The sequence below is a fragment of the Carlito syrichta genome, unplaced genomic scaffold (genome assembly GCF_000164805.1).
Source record: "Carlito syrichta isolate Samal-C Ts95f unplaced genomic scaffold, Tarsius_syrichta-2.0.1 Scaffold305844, whole genome shotgun sequence".
NCBI lineage: Eukaryota > Metazoa > Chordata > Mammalia > Primates > Tarsiidae > Carlito > Carlito syrichta.
In genome coordinates this window covers 234,844-253,434 of record NW_007249940.1, presented here as the reverse complement: position 1 = coordinate 253,434, position 18,591 = coordinate 234,844, and the positions used below count along the sequence as shown (strand labels likewise).

At 37.2% G+C, this 18,591-nt stretch overlaps 1 protein-coding gene across 2 annotated transcripts in view; it reads right to left on the bottom strand.

Annotated features, from left to right (window-relative positions):
- Window positions 1–18,585, bottom strand: part of AMMECR1 (Alport syndrome, mental retardation, midface hypoplasia and elliptocytosis chromosomal region gene 1) — a 114,803-nt gene extending 96,218 nt beyond the window's left edge. For both annotated transcript variants that reach the window (XM_008062811.1, XM_008062812.1), the window contains exon 1: window positions 18,392–18,585. In XM_008062811.1, coding sequence (XP_008061002.1) covers window positions 18,392–18,495 — 104 coding nt within the window. In that variant the 5' untranslated portion in view covers window positions 18,496–18,585. The remainder of the gene's footprint in view (window positions 1–18,391) is intronic.
- Between the last annotated feature and the right edge of the window lie 6 nt (window positions 18,586–18,591).

The following is an 18,591-nucleotide window of genomic DNA, read 5'->3' as shown; positions in this document are numbered from 1 at the left end:
TCCTTGATTAAATAACTTTCATTTTGCTGAGATCTTAATTTGAATATTGTGCACTTTAAGGCTAATATGTGTGAATGGGTTGCCAAGTTAGTATGTCTACTTGATGGTTTCATTAGGCTTGGATGTTTTATTTGTATTGTGAACTATGCAATAACTCAAAAAGTGATAAAAAAATTTTGTTTTTGAAAAAATAAAGCAAATTTCTAGTGTTGGTGATTGGTGAAATGTTTAAGAGTCATAAAGCAGTACTGGCTCCTAGCCAAAATATATTAATTTTAAATAAGTTAAAGACTAATGTGTTCTGTCATAAAACATTTTATGAGGAAAATTACATGCTAAAATAGTATTTCTGCTTGCAAAGATAACTTATAATCCCTCGTGTTAGACTTCTTCAAATCTGTTTTTCTTCATCTAAATTACATTAATGTGAGAACAGACACATCAAAAATTTCCATGAAAACAAAAAAGGCATTTCCTTTTAAAAATAATTGAAAAACAAAGATTGTATATTTCAAGGTATAAACATGATGATTTATGTATACATGTGCAATGATAATCACAATTAAATTAACACATCTGTAACCACCCATGCTTTACATTAGTTCCCCAGAACTTGTTCATCTTATAATGGAAAGTATGTCCCCTTTGCTTAATGTCTCCTCATTTCCCTTGCTCCCAGATCCTGGTACTGTTCTACTTTGTTTCTGAGTTCGACTTTTTTATATTCTACATAAAAAGTGAGACCATACACTATTTCTCTTTCTGTATCTGATTTATTTCACTTATAATGTTTTCTACATTCACTCGTGTTGTTTCAAATAGCAGGATTTCCTTCCTTTTAAGGCTGAATAATATTCTATTGTGTATATGTATGTATGTGTGTATACACACACAATTTCTTTAACTATTCTTCTGTCAACAAATGCTTTGTTTCTTATCTTGGCTATTATGAATAATGCTACAATGAACATGGGAGTGCAGGTAATTTCTTCAGTCTACTTATTTCATTTCCTTCAGCTATATAACCAGAAATGGGATTGCTGGACCATATGGTAGTTTTACTTTTAATGTTTTGAGGAATCTACACTATTGTCCATAATAGTGGTACCAATTTACATTCCCACCTACAGTGTACAAGGGTTCTCTTTTTTTCACATCCTCTCCAACACTTGTCATTTCCTGCCTTTTTGATAACAGTCATTTTAACAGGTGTGATGTGGTATCTCATTGTGATTTTGACTTGCATCTGCCTGATGATTAGTGATGTTGAGCACCTTTTCATGTACCTGTTGGTTGTTTGTATGTTTTTGAAGAAATATCTATTCAGGTCAAAAGATATGCCTTTTGTTCACAAATGTAGGATATTCCAAGTGTGACACTAGCATAATGATCAATTATTGTATATACTGTTAAAATCAGTTTTCTGTTACAGTTATCTCTTATCTGTGGTATACTCATTTGTTTCTAACATAGGATTTTTACTGGTTTATAACCACAGATCATTAGATTAGACTTTTAAAGCTTTTCAGCTGATATGCACCATCAGCAAAGGAAATTAAAGGTACACATGGGTAGGAATTTGAGAGTTGCCATAAGTGACCCATCACAAGCGGTAAGTTCCTTTGTAATACTTTATTTTAAAAATTTTATATTCTTAAATATTACATATCTATATTTACTTGAATATCAAACTTATGTTCTAAGTTTTAATTCTGGAAAACTGATACTCCACGAAGAGACACTATGTTTACCCTGTTGCTTTATTTATCTTCTAGCACACCACCACATAGCTACAGGTTCCAATATGCTTAAATGAATGCTTCTTTCTTTCCTACTATGTCTACAGTCATGGGGTCCTAATCTAGAGTCCATGGATAGATTTCAAGGGTTAGCAGTAATCTTCTAGTTTAAGAAGCAGACTTATACTTTCCTAGACAATGTTAGTCGATAATCTTTGAATATCCTTAAGAAGGCAACACTGGGCAATCCCCTCGGTCCCCTCCCACTGTGGGAGATTTTCTGTCCTCTCAATAAATCCTGCTTTCTCAAAAAAAAAAAAAAAAAAAGGCAGTACTATTATAAGTTTCTGTGGAAACCTGATGAAAGACATGAAACTTCTAACCAGAAAATGTACTTACACTAAAAATTTTACATACAATTTCCAACCCCCTAAAAATCCATTCTTAGGCACTAGATTAAAAAACCCCTAACTATTGACATATTGGGGGGGAAAGCATTTATTTCAACATTTTGAAACCTGAGGTTTAAAACAAAACAGCAGAAAAAGAAGAAACAGAACAAATAATTTGCAAGCATTCCAATCTTTCATGGGAATGGAATCAGAGTAAAGGAAAAGTGATTAAAGCCTATCCTATACCTCATTGAGAACCGCAAACACATTGTCTTACCCTCCCGCATACAGCTATATATAGCCAGGTCATTCCCTAAATAACAAACAATATCAAATAAATCCACAAGATCTTATGGTTTAAGTTATACACATAGAGAAAAAGATATCCACTTTCAGGTAAGGCACAGGAGGAGCACAGTGGAATATCTCATTTACTCTGCTTTAAAATATCCCCAGAGGATGGGGAAACACCTCTTACCAACAGGGTGCCTAAATGAAATGTATTTGTATACCTAACCCTTAACTGTACCCCACAAAACCATAATAAAAAATATTGATTATTGATTAAAAAAATAAATAAATGAAGTAAGACAAAAACTATTTCTAAGCTTACATTTGGATAATAAAGTGTTACTTTAAGTAAAAATACATATATATATATCCCCAGAAAAAAATTCTAGAAACCATTCAGATGTGTACTATCGTGACTCCAAAACTGATCCAGTTAGACAATGTTTATATACTCCTTTAGATACTCAAAACCATTTTTGGAAAACTTGGAAATCATAGATTTACAACCTCCCCATTCCCATCATTCTACCACCTCTCCAAAATGGAAAGCCAGTAGGATCAGCAAATAACTTTTCTAGTGATAAGCAATATTAGAATTTAAATAGTAAAAATTCTACAATGTAGATGTTATCAAGCCTTCAAATAGTTAAGACAATTGCTCTTAAAAATTGTAAAGCTCCAGAGAGAAATTATGTTGAGGAAAAGAAGGATCTTTCAAAATTTATACTGCAAATTTGGAGTGGAGATATTGGGAAGAAAAAGTATTCAAATAAATATAATAATTCTGAGAAAATGAAAGCACCAGAGGCCATGCTGGGCTGGTGCAAATTATTTAAGTTATAAAGGGCTAATGAAGGGTTATTATGAGAAGGTGAATAATTATAACTTCATGAAAGTGAAAGAAAGCTTCAAGACCAAACTACTCCTCCTCTGTAAGAATGAACTTGAATTTCTCTAGACTGAACTGAAATAAACACAAGAAAAGTTTCTAAGAGCAGACCAATGGACAGGAACCAAGACCTATGAGATGTACAACCATTTTTACACTTTAAAATGGGATTTACTTGTTCTTTTGTCACAGTCAAATCAGAAAAACTGCTGACTTTCTTTCTCTGATTGTGCTCTACACTATGGAGGGCACTGCTTAACACTGTTTGAAGCCTGTGAAAAAAGAAGTTGGCATCTGAACAGTTCAACTCTATAAAAAAAGTTACCTCTCATTTCCCCAATGAGAGAATCTACCTTTGTTAATAAAGATTTAAAGATATTGTTAAGGATATTGAGAGTGATCAGAGACTTTTTTGTCATTTGTCCTGAGAACTGCCGGATTCCATTTAGTCTCCTATCCTACTATGTAGCAGGAGTCTATGATTACTACATAGGTCAACATTCATCTCTTATGCATCAACTTTTATTCAAGAATATTTTACTACTACTATTTCTTTAAACATCTGGTATTTCTTCACCTGGCTGTAGTAATATATAATTCAAATCACAGATTCTAGACTATGACATGAGAGAGAGTTCATTTACCTATAAACAAACTGACTACACAGAGAACACTGTTAGTGAGCATTATGCTAGTGTTGTTTTCTATTTTCTGAGTGTACTGACACAACACTCATGCTTATGTGGTTAGAAATTGTCAGAGGTTTGGTCCCACATTTGGGAAATAATTTCCTTATATTCTAAAACATATTCTGGGGAATAAAAGAAGGATGTTACTAAAATTTAAAAAAATAAAATTTTACAGTTATCACTGAAAAAGATGCTTTAGGTTCTAAATTTATATCTTAATATAATTAAAGACAAATCATCAGCTAAAGGACTAACACTTTTGTTCTTTTTTTAATCAGAGTAATCATTCCTCATCATAAAATAAAAATATGTTGCTCTACTATAATTTAGGAAACTATTTTAGAATTTTGTTTCTAAATAATAGTATAAAACCTAAACAAAGTTTGCTTAGTTTGTTTCTTAGAGTTGTAGCATTCTTAAATAGTGCACGTTACAAACCATAAGGAACATGCCCACTAGACTAATCTATGTTTAAGCTAATTTTATAAATTACATCATTCAATAATCAGTACATAACCCGTCTAAAATTAGTATAATCCCCAGTACCTGCTTTATCTTGGTTATATTTGCAATACCCAAGTAAAATTTCTGCATTAATTTAGAAAGGAAAAAACTGGTTAAACCATTTAATTGTACCATAATTAGAGAAGTTTATTTTTTAAATCACATAATCATTGTAGCTTGTCAATTTTTCCAGCTTCACATTTGAGACACTGAAGTTCATAGGAAAAAAGAACCAGAGCATAGAAGGTACTCAGGTAAGGTGTGATATAATCAGTGTTAATCGAACTGACTTATGCTGTCTACTGACGAATGAAAGCACTTTGTCTACCCAGCAGACTCCTGCTTGTGTTATTTCCCAGTCTCTTGTCCTGGCTCCATGACATTCATGACATTAAAGGAGCTGCTGAGGCATAATTAACTGAACAAAAGGGAAACTTTACCAAGAAATAGGCAATTCACAGACCATTAATACTTTAAAATTGTCAACTGGTAGACCTTCATTTTCCAATGCCTGAATTGCAGCCACAGTCTCCTGACAGATCCCCTTTCTTGTTAGGTCCTCTCCTGTTTCCATTTACCCTTGATTGGTACCCAATGACCACTATATAATGCCCATTCTGACCTCTATGTCTTTAAGTTGTTTCTCTGTCTAGAATGCTTTTACCATGTATGAAAGTTCTACCCAGCCTGAATCCTATTTTGTCTATAAAGCCTTCCTGTACAAACCCAGCCCACATCCATACAATGAGCCCTACAGATCTCATTGTCTCCATCATTCGTTCAACTGTTGAATCATATGTGACCTCATTACTTGTTTCATGAATCTTTTCTCCTTAATATGACTGCAAGCTTTTTAAAGTCACAAAGCATGGCTTATGCCTATTTTATAGCTCACCCCCACCCAAAAAGGGGCCTAGCATAGTATTCTGCCCACAACAGCTATATCACTTGTTGAACTGAAATATTAGAAGTAGCCATAATAGGAAAAGCAGTGTTAGCTTAGAATAAGAGACAGGTATTGATGTAAAACACAATGTCTTAAGATAATACTGGCAAATAACCTGAGGCTTCAACAGACATTCATTTTAAAAGTCTGTAAGCGAAAGGATAATCATAGTGGAAATTCTACTTTCTTATTTAGAACAGCAAAGCCATCTCTAAATGGAAGTAGTTAGAAACTGCTCCAAAATCCAAATTGATGTATTAAAATTCAGTGGTAACATTTAAAAATGTCTACAGCCCTGCTAATGACAGAGGACCTCATACTGGTTGTGTAGACAACAGGCAAAACAAAAATCTCCCAAGACCCATGACTTTACCATATCTACTATTTGACAGACACTACTGCCACATTTAGATGTCAGCTTTTCATTAGAAACAAATGTAGGCACTATAAGAAGCAATTTCAAGAAGTACTCAGGCCGGGATCGGTGGCTCAGCCTGTAATTCCAGCACTTTGGGAAGCCGAGGTGAGTGGATTGCTTGAGCCCGCGGGTTCGAGACCTACCTGGGCAACTTGGCGAGACCTTATCTCTACAATAAAGCAAAAATTAGCCGGGCGTGGTAGCGCACGCCTGTAGTTCCAGCTACTTGGAAGGCTGAGGCGGAAGGATCGCCGGAGCCCAGCAGGTCGAGGCTGCGGTAGCCGGGAGCGGCCACTGCACTCCAGTCTGGGTAACAGAGTGAGACTCCAACTCAAAAAAAAAAAAAAAAAAGAAAAGAAAAGAAAAAAGTACTCAACTAAAGTGGTTTACATATACACATATGGACTTAAAGGCCATACTTATCATATCATATTATACAATTTATCTTTCAATTCCCCATCTATCTAGAAAACACATTTTCTCAGAAACATTTTGCAGAAACTGTCAAAACTGATATTCTCCTTTAATGCCTTAGTCCTTCTGCCTTTAAAAGTAAGTGAACAAAGGCAAAGCTCCTATCTGTCAAAGATAGTTCCTTATATTATTATTAGCAAATTCATCAGAAAGCCATAAAGAACAAAGGATAAGAAAAATCTAAAAGGAAAGTGAGAAAAACAAGTTCTTTTCAAGTACAAGCAGTTGGGATTAAGTATACTAATAAAGCAAATGATAAATGTGAGGTCAAATACTAACTGAAATACTCCTCATTTAAAACACATTAAAAATGGTTATTTCTGATTCTAATGCATTTCATCTAATATATTTGTAATTTTCAATAAGTTTAGGAAAAGAAATATCTCAAAGCCTAAATTAGGCTCTCTTGATAAATAGGCTCTGTGCATCCCTAATATGCGTTTGTAATATTAATCTGTAAAATAAATTCCCAAAATTCCTATAAGCAATGAGTTGCTCTGAGTCACTATTATGTACCTTTAAAAAATAAGCTAAGCATAGTGCTTATAGTTAACAATACTGTACTGTATATCTAAAAATGTGTTAAAAGGCAAAACTTGTCCATGTGATTCAGTATGAGACATAGATATGGCTAAAAATATGAGTAAAGTATGTTAGACTATGCCAAGAATAGTTTTGTATTCATGTTATTTTTAAACATTCAAAATATCAATATAAGTCTTTTTGTTTTGAGTTCATGCATACAAATTTTATTTTTAGAAATAACTTTTACAAGTTTTATAACTATTTTATAATTCTACCAAAAAATTGTTGAGAGTAGATTGAAAAAATAAAAAATAAACTGAAATGAGCATACATGTATGTGATTAAAGAGAAACAGATTAACAAAAAATGGCTAACACTCCAGTTATCTGTGAGAATATAATTTGCAAATCAGGTTGACTATAGTAGGTCCTGTTATGACAAGGCACAGAAGAGAGAGTGTGGGCCCTCATATGGCTGTGTTGTGCAGCCAGTCAGAAGTTATAGCTGAATCTATCCTTTAATATTATCTGTTCCATAATCTTCATTATAAAGGATAACTGGGAGAGCCAACTATATAAAAGAAACTTCGTACCTCTAAGTAGAGGTATACATAAGTACACAAGCCTAAAAATAAGATATATCTGAATACCTGAGGAGTTATATCTATGTTCATAGACAAGTCAAATAAAATAAGAAAACATAATGACCAGAGAATGGCTACATTTATGCTGTTTTAGGTATACTAAAGCTACTCATCTCACAGCTTCCAAAGTTACATAGAGGCCTCATTCTGATGATACTGGGTGAATGTTTTTTAAAAAAATTATTTTACTTTAAAAATGTGGGGTACAAATGAGAGTTAGGTACATATGTGGTCATCATACAGGTAAAGTGGGGGTATCTTTATTGATTTTATGTGCCCCCCCCCGGCAGTGTCCCACTACTGCCAATCCCTTTCTTACAGTATTATGATAAATGTTCAGGGTTCACTTACGAGTGAGTACATGTGGTACTCAGATCATTGTTTCTGTGATAAATCACTGAGTATTATAGACTCTAATTCCATCAGGTTGCTGCAAAGTTCATACCTTTGTTTTTCTTTATGACTGCATAATATTCCATCATGTAAATGTACCACATTTTCTTTATCTAGTCCACTGGATCCACAGCAGGTCCTCTTATATTATTATACTTCATGCTATGCATTTGTTTCTCCTAGGAATAATTATTTTTTAGCAAGAGTGCCATAGCCATTGGTCCTAAAGGAAGAATATCTAAGTTTGTTTGATGTAACACATGCCTTTTGGAGCACTCCTGCTCCAGACCAGGTGTCACTCTTTCTTGTCTATTCTGATTCCAGGGTTTACCTCACTGAACTACAATTCATTTTTCTCCCTCCTTGATTCCCATGTGCCCTTTATTCCTGCCTCCTGCCCTGTGCCACTCTCTTTCTCCACCTAGTCAACGCTTTCAGTGTAGAAGAGTAGATTCCTGCAAAACAACTTGCCAGAAAGGGCAATAGTCGGAAAAGTTTGTGGAGTAAAACACACCACAAACCACATATAACCTCAGTGTCGTAGAAACAGAAGCAATATTATTCCCATTTGTTTTTGAGAGAGTTTTTTCAACTGACAAGTAGAAGACTGTGGGGGTAGATAGATCCGTGATGTGGACACAAAATTTTAACCACTGATTGTCCCACATCTACTCTTAGCAAAGAAGAGCTATTCCACAATACCTGGCCAAGCTAGTGGAAAGTGCTTTATTAATGCAAAAGAAGCCATGACAAGTTTTTTTTTTTAATTTTTTGTTTGTTTTTATCATGGAGAAATTCATGAAGTGTGTTCAGAACACCATTCAGGCATGAAAAAAAAGTCAGAAGACTTTGTGAGATTCTTCTTTAGTAAACAAATCATGAACACCACCTTCTGCTTACCATATGAAAAAGCAGCCATCATCTAACATTTACCTCACTGCTGTTCAAAATCAGCACACACAGGGTATTTGCCTTACTACAGTGAGGTATATACTGAGGTCCTAGTTTTACCAGCTATATTAACTTATTTGTACCCAAAACCACTTTTATCTAACCATGTGGTTGTTAGGCTATTATGAGCAATAATGATGTCACAGAGAAGGAACACACTAATGTGACTAGCACATGAGTATTTCTTTTAGGCATAGTGCTATGTGGCCCCTAGGCTGACAGCATCATTTTTCATAGATTCCATTCTATAAGAATGACTCAAAGACCCACTAACACTTAAAGCAAAGCAGAGAATCTGATGTTACCACCTTGCAGCAATCCAAGATCCCAACAGAAGATATGTTACTAGAATTGTGTATCATATTCTTACAGATTTCACTGAAAATATGTGGAATGGCCAGGTGAACTATATAGGTTGTTAAGTCAGTCTCACTAGTTTCCATTACTAGAGAGCTGGTCAGCATCTTCTGGCAGGACATTGCATAATACAGTCAACTGTGCTCTCCCACCATTGCATGTGGCTTTGGGTCATAGTGTGGATTATCTGTAAAATGAAACAGATAGGGGAAAGGCAAGAATCATCAAGACTATCACAGACCTTATTCTTTTAAGACTAAGGTCTTAAAAGACTAAGGTCTTCATTGTTGAGCAAAGCCACAAAATAGATCCAGCTGATTCAACCTATTTTACTTTCTAAGCTTGAGGACACAGAACCTAGAATCGAGTACCAAACGGCACTTCTAGTCCTTCAGAAATTTTCTTCAATTGAAGTTCTGAAAACTGCAAGTACCTGAGATGGTCTGCCATGAGGCTCTACTTTGCTCAAGGCTGTGCTCAATACACACAAGAAAATATAAGGCTCACTGACTTCTTTGTAAATTGATAAACCTTAAGACTGAGAAAATATATAAACCTACATTAGGGAAACCTAACAATCTGTCAGGTATTTTTATTAGCAGTACAAAGCTGAAAACTATCAATGATCTCTAATCATCTGAGAAGTTCAAAGTCACAACTGGGGGTGGAAGGCGGGAGTGGGGTTGGTGTGATCCCAAGGATCAACCAAAACATCATAATAACTCTGTCACTGCTCTGTGGTTCTGCTACTTCAAAAAGAAATGACATTTGATCACTGCTAACAATTGGAACTATACATAGTAAGAAATCTAATTTCACTAGCCCAACCATTTGTTTCTTCTCATATCTCCCCATTTGTCTCCCCGCCCATGGCACCACCATCTTCCTGGTTACCCCAGATTTATGAACTCTGAATTACACTTAAAGCCTCTCTCCTTTCACCACCCCCAGCAATGGGAATTTGTTAGATTTTTTTCCCTGCAACGCCTCTTTACTTACATACAGTCACCTAATTTTAGTTCCTCATCCAAAAGCTATCCCAGCTATTTTATACTTGATCCACATTTTATAAACCAACATGTCTTCTCATCTTTTTTCCCAAATCAAATACAGTTTGGGAATAGGTGAAGAGGGGGAGTGGAGAGTTCTTATACTTGTGATCAAATTTCATAGCCATTCCAACAGAGCTGTTTAACAAACTTTTCCTGAGCACAAGAATAGCTAGGCACAGAGCCAAGAAAAGAAGAGGCAATGATGGAAGCCAAAAAACAGGTGAGCTGCAATCTTTCCACTCCTACACAAAACCTGGCCCTAGAGTACGAGTCCTTGCATATGCTGATAACTTCTTCCAATTCTTAGTTTTGCAAGGTTCCTATATTGACAGATTCTGTCCCTGGGGCAGCTTTCCCACTTTCCAATGCCAGTTTTTGTACTGCCCTTGAAACTCTTCTCCTTCCAATCATCTGACACTCTATAGGATTCTTCTGCAAATACTATTCTCTTCCTGATAGAGTAAACTATAACCAGATACAAAATATCTTATCCAGCTTTCCCAGAGGATTCCCAACACAAAGGCTACCTAATTTCCTTGAAGTTTTATTATCTTAGAGACCAGAGCAAAGAGAGTGGTATGAAAAATGCTGAGAGGGCAAGTTGCTGACTTAAGTAAGCTGCTGGGAATCCCCAAGAACTGTGGCAAGGGGTGCCGTGATGACAGCAACCGGTCTGAGAACAACAGAGACTTTCAAGATCTACTGGTCATACAGACTCTACCAATAATCCCTGTGCCTTCTTCGTTCAAAAACTAGGTTCAAGTTATCCCCTCCCAAATGCCATCTTCCTAACCAATTTCTTTATTCCATGTCATTTCCATATATTTTTCCATGTATTTTTTGTCTTATTAATCTACAATCATATATTTATTGATTTGTAAGTATTTTAAGCAACTCTGATATTTGTATCACGTCTTCAACAGGAATGTAAGCTCTGTGAGGACTGAGAATAGGACTATTTCTTCTATTTCTCTGGTTTCCAACCATGGAACTCAGCATAATGTGTATGTTTAAAAAAAAAAAAGGTTTTTTTTTTCCAGTGACATATAATTTCCACTCAGCTATTCAACACTAACATTTTTAAGGTTGAGCGAGTTTCAAAGTATGAAACATTAAGATCTGTAAAAAATACACCCACACTTGATACAAAAGACGCCACTTATAGTTGGACTGAACATAAAATATGCTCCACCCAACCAACTATACTATTACACCACACTACTTCCTTTGGGTTCTTTTCTTTACACTACATAAGCCTGTGGGTCATTTTTGTTCTAGCAATACTAACTACAGAAGCACAACTCTAAATAAGTTTACTGTTGGGAATCTACTCTTCCCACCTACACAACCACTGGCTTCCCACACTGTCTCCAGTGTCATGTGAGCAACTGCCCAATTACTGATTGTAGAAAGACAGCTTACACATTAAGGGTCCATTCTTGGCAGCCGCTGGGTTTTACTGCTGGTCCTCACTTAGCTTAATTGATTCAGAACAGTATCAAAAAGAGACATTATTACACAAGTTTGAAAAAGAGACTATTTAAGAAAATTTAAATGTAAAAGCCCTGGCCATTGTGCTGCTTTATAACAGGCAAGCATGTGTGACATCAAGAGTACAGAATAACGCCTATTGAAATCAGGAAAACTTGAGAACTTTGACTAATCTCATTACACAAGTTTTAGTATTTCACATATATAAACTCTCAAAAAGTAAAATTATCTATAATGGGAAGTGCAATTGACTTTAAAAATATAATCCATTTCAGTAAAAGGTTTTACTGTTTATAACACAAATTCAGTTTCAAAAACTGTACAGTTTTTAAGACAACAATGTGAATGTTAGCATGTGTCTGAGAAACACATACTTTAAAAAACAACTCATGCATGGGCTAATGGAGCATTTTTCACTTTTTCAGTAGTGGTCTTTCTTCCCACTGGACTGAGAGATCCCAGCAGAGATTCCATTTTGGCTTCCACCCACTAACTGAAACCTGAACACAGCACAAACACAATTCATAAGTAAGAAAAATTATGGGCTAGATTATCACTCCCTTTGGCCATATGGGGAAGAAGGTAAAATAAGCACTGAGTCTTTCTTTTTAACTAAATATACCTTGCCCTATATACACCTTTGTGCATGGATATAAAAACAATTCTGTAATTTATATTTCTTCATCCTTCCATTTCAGTCACTGACAGTTTTTACAGTAAAAACAACAACTGGGGACACACTTGCCTTCTTTTCTATCAGTAAGACAGGAATCAGGTTGTCTTCCAATGAGAATCAACACTGCTGGAAAACAATCATATTATACCTTCAAAAAGAGTCAACAATTTTTCAGACAATGTTTTTATTTTTAAAGACAAACTGTACACTGTGACCAGGAAATGGAAGTTAGTACCATTATATTAGTGTGGATAAAGCAATCTATCATGGCCTAGTAGCATAATCTGCAATAGAAAGATACATCTTCTGGCTATTGTGGTCAGTCTTCAACAAAAAAGACATAACAGAAATATAATAGCTTGTGTTTAAAATGCTGATTTAATATCACTTAAACCTGAGCTGCATTATGAAATCATCTTTTTGATAGTACAATAGGATTGCTAGTATTCTGGTGAAACAAAATGCCTACTCCCCTAAAACAACCCAACTCCTCCCAAGCATGTTGAAAAAACAGTAATTTGAATACTATGGCAAGACAAGAAAGAGTTAACTGTTCAAATACCTGACCGGAGTCTCAATAGCTGCATATACAGGAGTGGATTTTTTAAAACCATGTTTTATTCATTACAATTGAAAACCACACTCACTGATTTTTAATAGTAAAGAATCTTCTACATGCAATGGTCTACAATAAAATATAGTATTGCATTAACTTCAAAGGTGGTAAAAAGAGTAAAATTAAAAGTACACAGGATAGACACACAGCACAGCATTAAAGACATAAAGACATTAAAGACAATCCCAGTCTTAGCAGGATCCTTTTATGTTCTTTGTTAATAAAGAAATTTTTAAAAATGAAATCCAACAAGTATAAGCATAAATAAAAGCTTTTAAAATCTTTTCACATGTTATTTAGTGAGCTAATCATAAAAGCATTTTTTATGGGAACAAAAGGGGGCTTAATTTATTAAAATCAATACAACTTAAAGATACCATATTTGTTCTGCTTTTAACTCCTAAAATGTACCCCTCATATTTATCAACTTCTGAAAAAAGATCTAGATTCATATCACAAGTCTCCAAGGATCACCCTCAGCCTGACTAAAACCGTCCCAAGAACCTCAGACTCTTATGCTCTGGGCAGTACTCCTCTCTCCGGTGCTAAGTTAGAATGAACATGATAATAAAGGATAGTGACATAGGTTGGGCGTGGTGGTTGTCAGCACTTTGGGAGGCTGAGGCAGGAGGATTGCTTGAGGCCAGGAGTTCGAGACCAGTCTGGGCAACACATCAAGACCTCATCTCTACAAAAAAGTTTTTAAAAAATCAGCCGGGGGCTGGGCGCAGTGACTCAAGCCTATAATCACAGCACTTCAGAAGGCCAAGGTGAAGGGATTGCCTGAGCCCATGGGTTCTAGAACAGCCCAGGCAACTTGGCGAGACTTCATCTCTACAGTAAATAAAAAATTAGCCAGGCAAGGTAGTGCGTGCCTGTAATTCCAGCTACTTGGAAGGCTAAGGTGGAAGGATCGCCTGAGCCCAGCAGGTGGATGCTGGAGTGGCCATGACTGTGCCACTGTACTCCAGCCTGGGAAACAGAGTAAGACTCCAACTCAAAAAAAAAAAAAAATTAGCCAGGTGTAGTGACCCAAGTGTGACAGAGTGCGACTCCAACTCAAAAGTAAATAAGTAAATAAATAAATAAATAAGAGCCAGCACTTTGGGAGACTGAGGTGAGAAAATTGCCTGGGCCCAGGAGTTTAAGACCAGCCTCAGAAAAATGACAAAACCCTGTTTCTACAAGAAACCAAAAATTAGCTGGGCATGGTGGCACATGCCTATAGTCCCAGCTACTTGGAAGGCTGGGGAAAAGGATCACCTGAACCCAGCAAGCTAGTGACATAGAACCAGGAAGTTTTATACTGGATACTGGCAGCAAAAACTGTCTCTCAAGTACTTATTCGAATGGTTGTCACTTCTCTAGCCCAGGGGCTCTCAACAAGTGGTCCTGGAAACTGTAGCAAGAGTGTCACCAGGGAACTTGTGAGAAATGCAAATTCACAGCCCCACCCCACATCGATTGAATCAGAAACTCTGGGAATGGGGCCCAGCAATTTGTGCTTTAACAAGCGCTACAGGAGATTATGGTGTACTCTAAAGTTTGGGAACCAGTCTTCCTCAAACTTTAATGTGCATACGAATCACCAGGGGAGCTTGTTAAAATGCTGATTCTAATTCAGCAGGTCTGAGGTGGGGCCTGACAGCCTACATTTCTAACAAGTTCCCAGGTGATGTCCTCTGCAGACCACATTGCAAGTTTCCCACATCGGTTGTTTACTGCAATTAACCAGGTTGCTCATAAAATACGGATTCCAAGGCACCACCCCAGAACAAATTAATCCAAATCTCCAGAGAAAGACCTAGTAGAATATAACCAGTGGTATGCCACCTCAGCTGCCCATTAATATCACCTGGAGAGCTTTTATTAATCCTTATTCCCAGGCCCCATCCAAGACCAATTAAATCAGAATCTCTGGGGCTGAGACTAAGGTATCCATATTTTAATAACTTCCCAGTGATTCCAATATGCCAAGGCTGAGAACGACTGCTTTGTAGTCTAACTGGTTGAACACCTGGCACAGTGGATCTGTTTATAGTAGCAAACAGGTTCCTATAAAATAAAACTGGGCTCCCTGACCTATAAATCCAAAAGCTCTGATTTTGAATATTAAAATGCACCTACAGTTATGTCCTCTTTATTTCTTAGACCATAATTCTGTGGACAAATCTGCCTGTCCAATGTCGTCTGCAATGGGGTAGGTATTCAAAAAACAGAAGCAAGAGTGAAGAATTTGTGTCCATACAGCCTGTTTATATACTGCCATAGCCCCAGCCTTGAAACACATCAGTCACTTGAAATTTCTCAGCCAGACTCGGTGGCTCAGCCTGTAATCCCGCGCTTTGGGAGGCTGAGGTGAGTGAATTGCCTGAGCCCGTGGGTTCGAGACCCGCCTGGGCAACTTGGCGAGACCTCATCTCCACAATAAATCAAAAATTAGCCGGGTGTGGTAGCGTGCGCCTGTAGTTCCAGTTACTTGTAAGGCTGAAGCAGAAGGATCTCCCGAGCCCAGTAGGTCGAGGCTGTGGTGGCCGGGAGCGTGCCACTGCACTCCAGTCTGGGTGACAGAGTGAGACTCCAATACAAAAAAAAAATTCTAATAACCTTTCAGAGGGGAAGGGTAACTGATGGATCTAGAACTTCTGAACCTATAAAAGGTAGATTTCATCAGTTACAGACATTCTGAGAGAAAGCTACTGGGAAGGGATGAAAATTGTGTTTTTACATTTGAGAATTTGAAATTGTCAAAAACACATTTTCTGATGGAGACAGGACCTGAAACACACTGCTCATGACATGACGCTAATAACTCTGAGGGAAAAAAAAAATCTCAATGTCTATTTATGTCTTACAGCACCTAGCACAATGCTGCACTAATAAGTGCACAATATTAAATATGTAAAACAGAAATAAAAATGTGCAGTGGTTACTAGGTACTGTGAAATTATTAGTTATGTCCCTTCTATAAACAAGAAGTTTTACTGAATTTTCCACAGTACACCTCAAAAATGACTTTAAGATAAATGGAAATAAGACATAGTTCTCTTTCCACTTAAGTGCACTTTCATTCTCCACTTGCTCATGTTCAGTGTCTACTCTAAATCAGGTGTTTTATAGAATACATGACACATTCAAGGCCTGTTAAATGGGATAATAGTTATTATTCTACTATCGTTTCAACATATCCTTAGTGATCAAAAGTGTGTCTTATTCATCTGTTTAATTCCATGAAAAAGAAATCCAGCAGTTGGAGTATTAGAACAATACCTAAATGTGTGTGCAAAGTAGCTACTGTTAAAATGACATTTTCAAAAGCATTTTCTGTATGAACTGGTCAATCTCACTTTCCTTTTAAAATTCGTGTTATAGTCATTGAGTTAACCCAAACTCACTTTAAAATGTGTGAAAATAGCACCTCCTGAAAGTGTGTTCTCATATGGTTTGGAGCAATGGAGCGTGAATACTAAAACAGCCTTTGCCAAACTCGTGTAACAGCTAAAAAACTAAACAGGAGTGAATTTTTGCAGTCCCATGACTTTGCAGAGCCAACCTAAGTATCATCCCAGGACTAGCATTAATACATCACAGACATCTAAGAGAAGGCAGAAAAGTCACAAATAAGTGACTCAAGCTAATAACTACTGCATAGATTTCTTACATGGCAGTCTTTTCAAAATGAATTTTACTTCTTAACCAAAAAGTAAATTGACTAAGGAAAGGTATGGACTTAGAATTTTAAGTTCCTAGAATATACACTATGAAAGTTAAAAAGACATTTAATTTATGTGACAAAGTGTTTGCCTGGATGCTCTTTCATGCATTTCTCATGAACCAATACCCAAAGATGAACCAAGTCTTTAAAAAATGCACAGACCACAGAAGAGTCATACAAAATTAAAGACATTTAAAATATCAAAGCCAAAGAAAACAAACAGTACAAACGCACAATTTCCAGGACACTTTTATTGTAATTTCCACTTTACATATTAATTTAATATTTTTAGTTTAAGTCGAAGTGTTTATACTTATCTAGTAGCAGTCCAATCCCTTAATTTCACAAAATGAAAAGCAGCAGCTTAAAAAGCACATCAATTCAGGTATTTATGATAGGGAGGACAAGGGGCACTTGTCTTTAAAAAATTGATGCCTTTCACTACGAGTTTCACTGAAATTTTTCTATATTATTTTTCTTGTTAATGCTAAGTACCCATAATAAAAGCAATTGCCCTTTTTCTCATTCTGCCTTCTCTTGGTCTTTACATTCTGTCTAGCATTTAACTTAAAAAGTCAGTTTACATTCAGTTTACACATTTAAAAAAAACCATATGCCTCATCTCCCACACATCCAAACGGGCGGGGATTAGAATCAACCCGGCTTTTAGTTGTAACAATGCTTATTTTAAACAATTTCAACCACATGCTCCAAGGGTAAAATAATTAAAAGTATAAAACCAAAAGAAACCATGAAAATTCCTACACCTTTACTGTTGGCTTGTTTAAGCATTTCTCAAATCGTCGAGTATAACATAGATTTCTTAAAGTGAAATCAACACAAAAGCGAATGCACACTTAATGTACAAATTGACAGTGGCTCTGTGGGGACAGCTCTCTTTGAATGAGCTGTTACCCAGACGGTGAAATGAAGAGGGAAAAAAAAAAGGTCTCTCTTCAAACGTGAAGCTGGCAGTGCGCTCGCTTCACTAGAAACACATTTTAATGGGTATGTTCGAATAAAAATAGGTACTAAAGAAAAAGGTGTTTTTAAAAAGCTCCCCCTTCCCCAGGGCACAAGGAAACCCGGAGGAAAAGATGGGTAACCCTTCTCCCAAGCTCCACAGCTAAGTTCCATCCCTAGCAGAACAGAAGTTGGATAGTTATTTTTCACCCTGCAATGGGATAGTAGCTCTCCATGTGCAAGGTACGCGGGGCGGGAATACGCAGGGCTTTCACTTAGGGTAATGGAAACCAAAGTGAGGACAGGTCGACACCTTGAGTAATCCACATCTCATAACCCGGACAGGACAGGATGGGAGGTAGTGGGGGTGGCGAGAGAGAGGAGGAAAGGGTCAAAACTCCTCGAAGTTACTGCAAAGCGAAAGCGAACATCTCCAGGAGCCACGGGGCCACCATCCCTTGGAGCAGCACCCTGCTCCAAGTGTGGGGTGCCTGCCTCCGAGGGCAGAAATCGCTGGGTGCCCTTACTTAGGTCGAGTGGCTCTAGGGACCCGGGCAGCGAGAGGGGTAGGGGCAGCCGCCGGCAGGGAGGCGGACTCGCACTTTGCCTCAACTCTGAGTCCCATCCCGAGTACAAGGAAGAGGGCGGCGGAGGGCACGGTACTCACTAGGGCTCGTTGGTGAACCGGGGGGTCCGGGGCTGCTGGTATCCGTACAGGTGACAGTAGAGCACATCGAAGCAAAAGCAGCACATCTCCGCTGACACCACCATCTTCCGGGAGCTGGGCGATGAGGACGAGGCAGCGGACGACGAGGAGGGCGAGGAAGAGGTTGCGGCGGCCGGGGTGGGAAGTAGGGTCCCCACTCC